This window comes from Saccopteryx bilineata, chromosome 3 (genome assembly GCF_036850765.1).
Source record: "Saccopteryx bilineata isolate mSacBil1 chromosome 3, mSacBil1_pri_phased_curated, whole genome shotgun sequence".
In the NCBI taxonomy this organism is placed as follows: domain Eukaryota; kingdom Metazoa; phylum Chordata; class Mammalia; order Chiroptera; family Emballonuridae; genus Saccopteryx; species Saccopteryx bilineata.
This window is the reverse complement of record NC_089492.1, coordinates 231,343,927-231,357,197: the sequence shown is the minus strand read 5'-3', so window position 1 is coordinate 231,357,197 and position 13,271 is coordinate 231,343,927. Positions and strand designations below refer to the sequence as shown.

Here is a 13,271-nt window from a genome sequence, read left to right as displayed (position 1 = left end):
TTTGCCTTCACTAAGCTTTGATGGCAGCAGATCTAGTCTGTCAAATAGTGGCAGGCAGATTTCAGCAGTCAGCTATTTCTTCTATAACTTCATTTATGTTTGATGTAGATCCTGCAAACTTATTTGCACAATGTGCTCAAAGTCTCTGCTATAATGCATCCCTGCTACTTGCTGTTTCTTCCTGCCATGATGCTTGTATATTTTCAGTTGTGTACTTTATGTCATATTTCTTCCAAAACACAGCTAAAGATAATGCATGCTCATTGCAGCATCAATGGCCTATTCAGAAGCCTGTGTAAATTTATAAGCTTTCAAAGTTGAAATAACTCGATCTATTGCTTGGATTAATGAAGTTGTTTTGGTAATAAAAAGCTAGATCCCCCCCAAAAATGAAGATGACAAAGAATATTATCCAACAGTAGTAGTACTTAAATGCTGTTATTGTACCAACAGTATCCCCCTACTGCTGATTGACAATTAAACAACAGAACTATGTGATTTACGTTGTGTGTGAACTGAGTTCTGAATGTGCAGAGACAGATCACTGACAGACTTTGAGAGAAGTAACATGACCAGTCACTGACCGTGCATGTCTATTATTTACAGTTTGATTTGTAGACTAAAGAATTTGCAATAAAGTTTATATTTTATGCAGTCACTCAGTTAGTATATGAGGTAAATGAATTGAACCATGTTATTGAGGAACTAATATTACTTAACAAAACCACAATAACTGAAATTTGTGCCTATCAGAACTATAGAAAGTATGAACTGCCTTACTGTGACTCAAGACTCACTTTAACACATATTTTAATGAAACAAAGAAAAAAAGGTATTTTAATCATATTTTTAATTGTTTAATTCTACAGTTTCTACCCAGAAGATACATCTGAAATTTTTATTTTAAAAATATCTCTGCTACTTTTATGATTACTTGCTGAGTACATCACTCCAACCATTGATAGAAACATCTTTTAATCAATTCTACCAAATTTATTAAGTGTGTTAAGTGTAAGACATTGTGCTAGATTTTATTTTTAGAAACAAGTAAACTGTTATAGGTTTCCCAAATACATCAATTCCTGTGCCTACCAACACACACACACACACACACACACACACACACATACTCACATACACACACACACAGTCACACAGCCCTCCATACTTGGCACCCAATGACATGGCCACCCATGAACGTGGGACCTTCAAAGGCTTTAGAAATTAATTTATCGAGGTTCACAAATACAAAGAAAATAAATATGCTAAGCATGTATTTTATGGCAAGTCCTGTACTAAAGTCTTTACTTCCAATAAATAGTTCATGAAATACACAGAGCAATTTACATGAAGCAAGAATTATTAGTATGCTCATTGAAAATATAAGGAAACTAAAGCTTAGAGAAAACTTATATAACTGATCTATGTAAAAAAAAAACATTCACTTAGGCAACACTTGCTGAAGAGACAATAACCAAAGCTGACTGTGGTTTCACCACATCTGGTTCTATCCTGTTGAGTCTGTTAAAGATCATGAATAGTATGGTGTCTTGGTTACAGTCAGACTTGACCTAACTGAATTTAGGGTCTTTCTTGACCTATGAATAATGGACCTTAATTTACTTAACTGTACACAGACTTGTGAATTCATTTCACCCTCTACGTAATGCAAATTTTTAAACCTTAATTCGAATAAACCACTGTTAACACCCACACACACACCCACACACACACACACACACACATTTTGGTAATTAATTTCCCCCCACAGAGCACTACTAAATGAATTTCTTTCCTAGTATGTTTCCTTGCCTGGCAGGTAAATAAAATTAGCTTTGATTTTTTGTGTGTGTTTGCTGAGGTTTGCATTTTATTTTTTGATACCCAAGATAATACATTTAGTAATTGACAGAGCTTGAGCACAAATCCATTCTGACTGACTAAAAGCCCATATGCTTAATTTTTGTGTAACTAAATGATGAGAGTAGAGCTAGTTCCAAGATATCGAAAAAGGAAGCTGATTCTGCAATCTGGTCCAGCTAACTCTAATTCATTCTCTTCTTTACAAGGGCAAGGTCTTTCCCCTTGGACTTCTTCTACCACAGTAATAACAATGATATGAATGGTAATGACAGTATAATAATATTAACAACAACATCAATGACAACTTAAATATAGCTAGTGCTTACTCGTGGCAGACCCTCTTTCTTTCCCAGCTATCTCAAACCAGCCTTTAAATGTCTTGTTCCCTGGTAATAACTTGAATGTGCATTCATACAATTTCTTTCTCTAAAGCTGGGTCAAGCTGGCTAAATATAGAGTGATAGTGACAAACAAAAACAGGGACCAAAGGAAGCAGCCCTTATTCTATTTCTATCATTTGGCGTGGAAAAATGGACATGCCCGATATTGCCAGATCTTCCTCTTTTTTAAGAGGTACCAAAATCTGAGTCATTATGTAGAGTTTACCACCTTTTTAAAAACAGAGCACGTGCACAGGTTGAAATGAGCCCTGTCTGCGTCCTCTGCTATAGAGGCACAGGCTCAGGCAAGGCGATGCCTTGGGGCCGTGCTATCTACATTTAGTCCCTGGCTCCCTGGGATGTGTGACCTTGAGCATTACTGAGCCTCTTGAAGCCGCCATTTCCTGTCAAATGGATTTAAAAAATAATAGCTATAAAGTTCTTATAAGCGAAAGATTGGTTATTTATACCTCTAAAATGCTTAGTAAAACGCCTAGCATTTACTCAGTATTTTGTTGTTGCTGTTCTGCCCCCGTTATTCTCCCTCTCTTAGATCCACCCTATGCCCTCTGTGCACGTGCCAGTTGCATGTACTCATTCCAAGGACAAATACTGTGAGCAGCTGACTATAAATGACATCAACATTGTATTAAAAAAAATTTTTTTTAATCTTATCTCCCAATTCCAATAGTTCATTTAAATGACAGGTGAATTTAAAAAGGGGGGAAAATAAACTATATCTTACCAAATGCAACCACTTATTAAGTGGTATTGCCTTACTCAGCTAAACAGCAAAATAAATTTATATGAATTATGCAGTCACTACCTTTTCTGCTGACTTTGGATATGTGGCTTTTTCAAAACTCTTTTTGCCACCTGATGTTTTAAAATGTCTAACTAATGTATTTATCTTTTCAGTTTATCTTTATTAGAAGAATTTGACTGTAGCTGTAATGAACTGGAGTCACTGCCTTCTACTATTGGCTACCTTCATAGTCTTCGAACATTAGCCGTCGATGAGAATTTTCTTCCAGAATTACCCAGAGAAGTGAGGAATGACCTTGTTTCTATTAATTAACCTTTAATGATTCTGTTTTAGGGTTAAATCTTAACAGATGCAAAAGCAGTACAGTGTAGACTCATGAGTTGAGCTTTGAATATATAGAGAAATTGCCTGTGTATATATTTATTAATCTTCTTTTAAGTGACAAGTGGTAAGTTCTTGTATTCAACCTAGCAAATGCATTTGACTTAAATATTGCTTGCAAAGAAAAGTAATAAAATATCATAAACTAATTCATTCTAAGGAATATAATTTTAAATTTAATTTATATATTTTGCTTTAAGAAGAGTAATAACTAAGATTTGAGATACTTATATTTCCATTCTTGAAGTGAAAAAATTTTAATATAAATAACATTTTTAAAATATCATTTTGTATAACAATATTATGTTAGCTTCAAGATACAGCAATAGGTTCTGTTAATTTTTATTTCTAAATGGGATTTTTATTTATTAATGTCAGGGAAAAGGGTGAAGTGTACTTTGAATTTAACTCAACATTTTCAGCAGAACACTACCATAATAAAGGAATAATAATCCACATATAATTATTTTAAAGCCTAAAATGAGTAAAAATGTCAAATACCATTGTAATGTGAAGTAAAACTATTTTTGCCAAAGAAATGTCAACATTACTTTATTTTTTGAATATGTATGATTTTATTATAAACATAAATGTATTAGCATTCATTTGCATGGGCAAAAACAACATGACTTATGAAATTAAGGAAGATAAGTATTCTAATAATGAAATTATAAAGAAAGTTCCTCCTTTCTAATATGTAAAAGAATATAAGATATATATTACCTTGGTATGTTATGAAATACACATATAATAATACACATATTTCAAAAAGTGCGATTATAAAACATATATACATCTTTAGAGAACTTTAAAAGTGATAAGGAAATTTATAAATTAAAAATTGTTTTATAAGTTATAAAAATTAATATGAAACTATTGTCTACACTGTGATTCTTTTTACTTTTGTTGTTATTATTGTTACCTATAGATTGGAAGCTGTAAGAATGTAACAGTTATGTCTCTACGCTCAAATAAACTGGAATTTCTTCCTGAAGAGATTGGACAGATGCAGAAACTAAGAGTCTTAAATTTGAGTGACAACAGGTATTTCTGCAACATATTACAATGACATACTAGTTATTTACTGAAATCAAATTATTGTTTCTGTTAATAATTTTGGAAACGTTCTGTGTAAAGCATGTGTGAAGTATATATAAAACAATATCATGTGAAGATGCAAATATTTATTTTAAAAATGCAGAAGCTAAATTATTTTTAAAAAGATAATTCAAAATTTTATTATTTGATTATATTAAAATCATGTGTTATATATTAAAATTATATAAAATGTATACACCCAAATTTATATACTAAAATCCTCCCATATGCAGAAAGCATAATATTATGAAAACATGGAAAATAACTGAAATAAAAACCCACATAATTTATTAATAAAATTATGTGCATAGATAAGTATATATATATATATGCAGACACATATGTTTTCATGTATACTTTTATGTCTCTAGTAAATTAAATGGACAATGTCTATATATTCAACAACACCAGAATGCTGGTAAAAATATTGCCAGGCAGCTAATCCTAAATAGTCCTAAGGTCAGTACATTATGGTAAGGACAACCAAATGGTCATTTTGTCATGTTTAGGGCAGGACAAAAAAAGAAAGTATGTGACAAAGGTGTTATGTTGGTGGATGGATAAAAAGAACAAGTGCAACGGCAGTTCATCTTTGTTTTCTTCATAACTGTCCACAAATAAGAAAGGATAAAAAAAATATTGACTAAAGATAATTCCTCAGAAGATAAGTGATTTCAGAATAGAATACTGGACCTCTGTTTTCAATAAGTTTTAATCAGGTTAATGATAATATGAGAAACTGAGAGACTGAAACAAAACTGTCAAGAATGGTTTTTATAGAATCACGAAGCATGTTCAGATTCTGATAGTTTCACTAAATATGGGAGTTCTCATTTGTTTGTTAATTTATGAAAAAAATAATATGAAGTTCAAAAAACATTCATCATTCAGTAATATTCCCATGTAAGAGAATAAAACATTTTATCTTAAAAGTTTAGAGTTTTCTTTTTAAAATCAGGATAACAAGGAAGTATTATAGGTTGGTGAAATAAGAGTAAGTCGTGACACACCAACCTGTTTTGTTTCCTGTTTTGACCGAGTCACCAAACAGAAAATGAGGGAAATCATTGAATATTGGGCCTAATTTTCAGCAATACATTTTTTAAACTTTTCTAATTATATTTTGTAAGATTAGAAATAAGACATGGAGATGTCATAGGAAGATGGACATCTGGTGGATTCAATTACAGGTCCCCAATGGAACCAAGCTCCATTATTGTCACCTGGAGGGAGGGTTTCATGATGAACTATTGGAGCACCCCCAGAATTCTTGTTTTGCTCGACTTTTGTACATTAGCAATCTGCATGATGGTATTGGAAATGTGCTTATCAAGTATTTTAAAAATTATTCATAGTTAGAACTGCTAATGGAGATTTTTATTCAGTAAATATAGCACACTTGTGTACCTACCATGGAAAAGACACATTGCTAGATTCTAGTGCAAAAGAGGTGAATAAAATACTGAAAATCTCATAATATTAAGAGTTTAAATACTTTATTAGGCCATATATGTAAGCTTAATTTATCCCCTCAAAAGGTGACCGAAATATAGTAGAGAGCCAAATTAACATTTTTTAAATTAATAAATTAATCAAGAAATCTTAACCTGAGATTAAAATGAATATTTAGCCAAAGTTGAGGACAAAGTTGAACATTGCCATCAGTGAACAAACTGCTTAGATAAAAGATGAAATATAAGCCAAAAGTCTTCATTATTCCAGTTTAATATTTAAAATATAATAGATTTTAAAAGTTTGGCATTATATTTGAACAACGATTCCTTTGCACTATCAACGGTAAGACTGCTTCCATTGTCAATTTCTGCACACTGTGATACTTAAATAAAGGCTCCCTTTCAACAACTGCAGGAGCAAGGGAAAATAAGGATAACATCCTTCTCTAACAGTTTATTTTCTTCATACGTTACATTTATGGCTAGATTAATGGTGATTTATCATGAATGTTGTATATGATTCTGAAGAGTTTTCCCTCATGTAATTTTGATACAGCAGAATTAATATTCTACTTTTAATTCATTGCCACATGATATGAAAAATTCTCCCCATAAGACCTTACTTGACAATTTCTGGCTTAAATGAAATTAAATAGCTAAAAATTGGGAACAGCTTTAATAGGCATTTTAGTTTAATGTTATAAATGCTAGTATAACAAACAAGTCTATAAAAAGAGAATTATGATATAACTTAATATCATTTATTTATATTCTTATGTTTTATAAATATTTATAATCTCAGAAAGGTTATTATATTCTTCTCAAGTTACCTAGCTATTACACACTTTGTTGATATTTGTATTGGCTGCAAAATTATTTTATATTTACTTAACTACTTAATTGCTTTCAGATATAAAATTAACTGTTTCTACAATCTTTACTAATTATTGTAACATTTTCCACTCCCACTATCAAAATATATTTATTCACCAGTTGGCTAATAGAATTTCAATATATTAAAAACATAAGGAAAATTTTATTGCAAGTTATATCTAAAATATTTATCTGTATTCAAAAATGAACATGCAGAAATGAACAACAAATCCATTGGCATGCCTTGTTTGTATTATTTTGCTGACTGTCATGATAATTACAATTTATTGATCATGTATAATTTAAGGAATATCAAATAGTATGTTGAAGTAGGTATTTGGTTATTTGGCTCTCTAAAGGCTGAAGTCAAAGCTACAGATCATTTTGATTGAATACAAAGGCTGGTGTCATACTTCATCTGTCCCAAAATGACATTTTTAAAGATTCTTTCATTGAATATCAACTGTACAATGTATGAAAGTTGGAAGAACAAAAGGACACACTTTCAGAAATCAACATAATGTTAAGAGCTGTAAATTGTTTTAACAGTAACAGACATGGCCCCTTGCCTTCTTGTAGCCTACCCTACAGTTCTGTGGGGATATCAGTTTTAAAATTACAAAAACAAATATATAATTACAAACTGTGATGTGTTCCAAAAAGGATAATATGAGGTGCTTTGAGACTCGGTTGTGAAAAGTAATTTAAATGAGGAGTCAAGAAAAGACCTCTTTGAGAAAATTGCATTTATGCTAAAAACAAAAGGTTTTGTGGGATTTGGTCAAGTGAAGTATGGGAGAAAGAATACTCTAGAGCAGTGGTCCTCAACCTTTTTTGGGCCACGGACCGGTTTAATGTCAGAAAATATTTTCACGGCCTTTAGGGTGGGACAGATAAATGCACAAAATAAAATTATGCGACCAGCGTAAAAACTGTGGTATTTTTAAATATAATTGTCCAACTTACGAGACAAGCGTCAAGAGTGAGTCTTAGATGGATGTAACAGAGGGAATCTGGTCATTTTTTAAAAAATAAAACATCGTTCAGACTTAAATATAAATAAAACAGAAATAATGTAAGTTATTTATTCTTTCTCTGCGGCCGGTACCAAATGGCCCACGGACCGGTACCGGTCCATGGCCCGGGGGTTGGGGACCACTGCTCTAGAGAAAGCAATAAGTTTGGCTTATTTTGTAGCAGGCTGAGATAGATAATGCCAGTGGTTCTGATGGGATTAAGTCAGGAAAAGAGTAGCAGAACTCCTGGAGGGGCTCAGGGGGCCAAGTTTTTAAGATCTTAAAGATACGCTAAAATATTTGAGTTTATCTTAGATACAAGGGAAAGCATTTGTAGAGTTGTAAACAGGAGATTTTTACACTTAAAGATTGTTCAAGCTACTTAATGGAGAAAGAACTGGAGAGAAGAGTAAAATCAATGTTACAGTTTTTTAAATAATTGTTTATAAAAATAATTTATATCCACCTTTACCCAATCTATTAGAATGTTCTTATTTTTTTAGATTGAAGAATTTACCATTCTCATTTACCAAACTTAAGGAGCTTGCAGCTTTGTGGCTTTCTGACAATCAGGTAACAACTTTTAGCAACTGATTTATTCTGTTTATTAAGATGAACTATAATTGAAACTGTGAATTACTAACTTTTGAAAAAAATAGATACTTCTGTTCATGTAAATTACAGGTGGGGCAAAAGTAGGTTTACAGTCATGAATACACAAAGCAGTTTATCTTTGTATTGTTATTTATTAATTATTGTATCTACTTCCATATGAACAACTGTAAACCTACTTTTGCCCTACCCTGTATAGATTCTTTATCCTCTACAGGAGAGATTTTTGTAAAGGTAGTATTTTTTTTTTTTTTAGATTTTATTTATTCATTTCTAGAGGGGCGGGAGATAGAACAGGGGGAGGAACAAGAAGTATCAACTCCTATATGTGCCTTGACCAGGCAAGCCCAGGGTTTCGAACCGGTTACCTCAGCGTTTCCAGGTCGACAGTTTATCCACTGCACCACCACAGGTCAAGCTGTAAAGGTAGTATTTAAATATGTATTTCATTGCTCCAGACAAAACAGCGCTATAATTCCCTATGTTTTTAAATATTTTAACCTAGTATCAACATCATTCTCAGAGATCCAATATACAAAATGATCATATTTATGGCTTTTTAGCTCTAAGTGGTATATATATGCCTTAGAGGATATACTTTAATTATACCTCTGAAAGTAAAGAATAAGAAATTATTAACACAATCCCCACAAGAGGTAATTATTATCCTTTATGTTCTTTTTTTCTCGTACTTTTAATTATAACCAACCTAATTCTACAACTTCATTCAAGAAATTTGCAGCTATCTTTTGCAACTATTTTCTGTAAAATTGTTTTGATGTTATTTTTCTCATAAAATTAGATGATAATTAAATCAGTAATTGAGTTTTAATAAATAATTTTATTAACTAGAAAGTAACAAGAAACAGTTGAAGACATCTGATTTGCCGCCAGAAAAAAAACTGGTGATAGACAATTTTGACATATGTTAATCCTATTTTACTCTTTTCTTGTAATTCTAAAATTTTGAAACATCTATCCTAAAATACAAATGGCAAATGAAAAAAATTATATAAACCTCTACAAATTGTAAAATATAAGTGTAAGAATAATGTTTATGTTTTTACAGTTATTATAGCATTTGATTCCATCTACTGAGTAAAAAATTATAGCCATTCAAATTCAAATCTGATCAATGAACTATAGTTTTTTCAAGGTATCAATATATTATTATAAATAAAGCATTTCTAGCATCAGTGTAAATTATGCTAATGTAAATTATGCTAATCAAGTCTGTTCAGTCTTGTCTTATGGGAAAAAAACCCCTAATATCATGATTTATTATTCTTGTGGGAGAATAGACAGAAAATGACTGCATCATTTAACTTTTATTTAGAACAGTGATTTAATGTTTTTCTGACTTGGTTTCATGAGACAAGTTAGTTACCTAAATCCCCTTTGTGCTTCATTTCTATTAATAAATGTCATGAAATAAGCCAATTTTCAAAACATTAGATAAAATAATCAATATATTTCTATATATACTATGTGACATCAGAGTTCTAAAACTCCTTCAAAATAATATTTTGGAAATCAACCTAATTAATAAAAAATGAAATATTACCATTCATAGGTAACTCTATTGTGATATATCAAATACAAGTCCCATTGTTTATCTGGTCTTTGGTTACAAAAATAGCTCTTACACATAAGTAATTGTGCTTTAACCTAATTAAATTCATAGATGATATTTCATAGCACAAATTTGAGAGCAAATTCCATGGGGTTTTTTTGGGTGGGGTGGGGACAAGAGCTCGTGAAAATGAATGGGCATATAGAACCATACCAAAGTCTTGCTTAGTTGAAACAATTTAATACATTTTTGGTCTCTTCAGAATTAAAACTGACATTGCTCAGTGAGTATAAATAATTCTTCAAAAAACAGCACACTAAAGAAAAAGGAAATTTCATTATGAAGTATTGAAATATTTCCATAAAATAAGTGATAGTCTTATTTTACATTATACTTTCTAGTTTCATTTATTTTTTCCTTACTTTTAATTTTTTTATTTAGCTTGGTGAGTCTAGACTATTGATCATTATTATACACAAAATATTCTTCATATTTGCTAACTTCTTGATCTATGTTTCTTTTTCTTACAGTCCAAAGCCCTCATCCCTTTACAAACTGAAGCCCATCCAGAAACAAAGCAGAGAGTACTGACTAACTACATGTTTCCACAGCAACCTCGTGGTGATGAAGGTAAATTGTCAATAGAAATTTTCCTGTGCTTGTATAATGATGGACAAGAGATTCATTTTATAATGATGCTTGGCCAGGAATACTAATACGTGTGCCAGGCTACAAAGATAGTTACATGACATACATAAATCATTTGAATGTTAACTATAAGTATGAATCTTATCTTCACACTTATATACTGTTTACATAAGATTCCAAAACAGAACTCTTCCTCTTTAGAATGTTGACTTTTAGAATCCATCTTTTTGCTTAGTTGGTTATAAGACACAGGACTAGTTAAACAAATGTGGTACCCAGCTAATTGAAATAAGCTAAAAAGAGTCAGATCTTCAGGAATGTTCAAAGACCTGGTTTATTTTCTGTGTTCACTAATTTCATGAATAAAATTTAAAGATTTAGTACAGCAATTTCAGTCCCCAAATTATTTCATGTCTAGAGTCAACTATAAAAAGATGACCTACAAATGATGACCATTTTTTTCTTTTTCAAGTTGAGTTTCCCCTAAACAACATCAGCAACTGTGATAGGAATACATTTATTCACAACTTAAATCTTTTTCAATAATTACATAAATCTTCTATCCTATGATCACATTCATAAATGTGATCATAAAATGTTTCAAGGAACTTTGTCATTAACCATTTAGAACTCAGCATAGGCTCCTTACTCAAGCCAGCATGGGTTCCATACACGTTTACTAGTCTTCCAGTCACAGAACTGCTGAGAAGAGTAAACCCACTTTAATCCACCCATGAATTAAATTCACCCAATACTTGACTGAAACCAACTTTTACAAATAATTCTTTTCATCTATATTTCTTATTTTTAGGGATAATTTTAATAAATGTCTTTAGTCTTTGATTTACAAATGCAAATGAATCATTTTAAGATATTTTAGGGTATTTTATTCAAATTTGACCTACAGGAATAAGAAAAGGGAAGAGTTGTTTTCACATGTAGTTTCCAGACTTCAATAAAATTAATCTTTTAAATTTATTAAAGAAAATCCACTGTCTTTACATAGTGTATAAATGTCTTATGTAAAAATTATTTTATTTATTGGTCTTTACTTATATCTTTTTTAATATCCCTAGATTATCAAAATATTGCTTTTCAAAAAGATGAAGGGAAAAATGAAAGTGTCGTATATAATTCTGAGATCCAGTTTCACATATTAAATATCAGTTTTTTCCAGGGAGTGAAGTAGTTTTTCAGGCAGAAGTATGTTAAATGAATTTTTAGAATCCCTTACAACAAAAAAAGAAAATATTATCAGACAATAGTTTGATGTAAAGATTATAAGTCATTTATTTTCTTTGTTAATTTGAGACACATTTAAACTAATGGAGACTTTCATGTTAAAGATTAAATTTTTCACATTTGTAACCCTAAAAATAAACTTCTTTCCATTACCCCACTCCCCCTCAATGCATATGCATGGATGTGTTCGTGCACACATACACACAAGAGGGTGCGATTATAGGTACTTTATTACAAAAGCATTGTGAGTAGTACCTTTTACAAAGTCCTGACAAAGTTTATTAGTTACAGACAGTGGTGGGATTCAGGTGGTTCGCACCAGTTTGGCAGAACCGATACCTAATTTTTTGTTGAGTTCAGAGAACTGGTTGTTAAAATTGCACTTGTAATTAGGGTTCTCTCTAAGGTGGGCACCTGGGCAGCCACTTAATGTGGAAATCACAAATTTATATTCCTTACTCTTTTTTAACATTCATCTGCACAGCAACGTATTTTAAGCACCCATAGTAGTAATGTTCATTTCATCCATAGGTGAAAAAAATTTGACGGAATTATGCTTGTAATATTTATTTATTCATTTCATAAAACTCATTATACCTTTGATGAAATACTACATTTTAATTCCCTCACGTTTGTTACTTCAGTAAACAAACATATAATGTGAAGAGAAAAAGTGCCAAACAACCAGAGTGACAACTTGTTTTATTTTTTATCAGGTATTATTTAATATTTATTCATTAATATTTTAAAACTCTTTCTTATAACATAATCTAGTTTTATGTACCTCTTTTATTGTTCTTATTTAAGTATTAAATGCATGAAATAATAAACTATCTTTCAGTATACCTTTTTTTACACTTAAAATGGTCATTGGGGCAGAGAACCGGTTATTAAATTATTTGAATCCCACTGCTGGTTGCAGATATGAGTTCTGTAATTACGCAGACATGGAATGGAATCCTGCATTAACCACGGAGAAGCTGCACGACTCAGCAAGTCTTAAAACTCAGCTATAGTTTTCTCATTTTTCAACTTTGGGTGATATTAGTCCTAGAAATGTGCTGTTGTGAAGATTAAAAGGGATAATATTTTTAAACGTCAGTCCAGCTCTCTATTATTTCTGTCCTGTGAAAAGCTCAAGCTCTACACTACAAAATTCTCAATCTCACCATAATTATTATATACTTCAAAAGCTGAATTTGTGCTAAGATATTAAAAGACCACGTAGCAAGTATCAAGGAAAGTTTATTTCCTCTTTCCCCCTTCTTTCCTTCTTTTATTCTTCCTTTTTCTATGTCCTTCTTTTTTTCCTTATTTTTTTTAAAATTTGTGTGTAGTACCTATCACCATTGTTTGCATAGTGTT

The 13,271-nt window shown here is 31.2% G+C and overlaps 1 protein-coding gene across 3 annotated transcripts in view; it reads left to right on the top strand.

Annotated features, from left to right (window-relative positions):
• The window catches only part of LRRC7 (leucine rich repeat containing 7), a 598,371-nt gene that overhangs the window by 475,118 nt on the left and 109,982 nt on the right, over positions 1 to 13,271 (top strand). For all 3 annotated transcript variants that reach the window (XM_066268909.1, XM_066268907.1, XM_066268908.1), the window contains 4 exons: positions 3,162 to 3,291; positions 4,319 to 4,434; positions 8,335 to 8,404; positions 10,547 to 10,646. In XM_066268909.1, the coding sequence (XP_066125006.1) occupies positions 3,162 to 3,291; positions 4,319 to 4,434; positions 8,335 to 8,404; positions 10,547 to 10,646 (416 nt within the window). The remainder of the gene's footprint in view (positions 1 to 3,161; positions 3,292 to 4,318; positions 4,435 to 8,334; positions 8,405 to 10,546; positions 10,647 to 13,271) is intronic.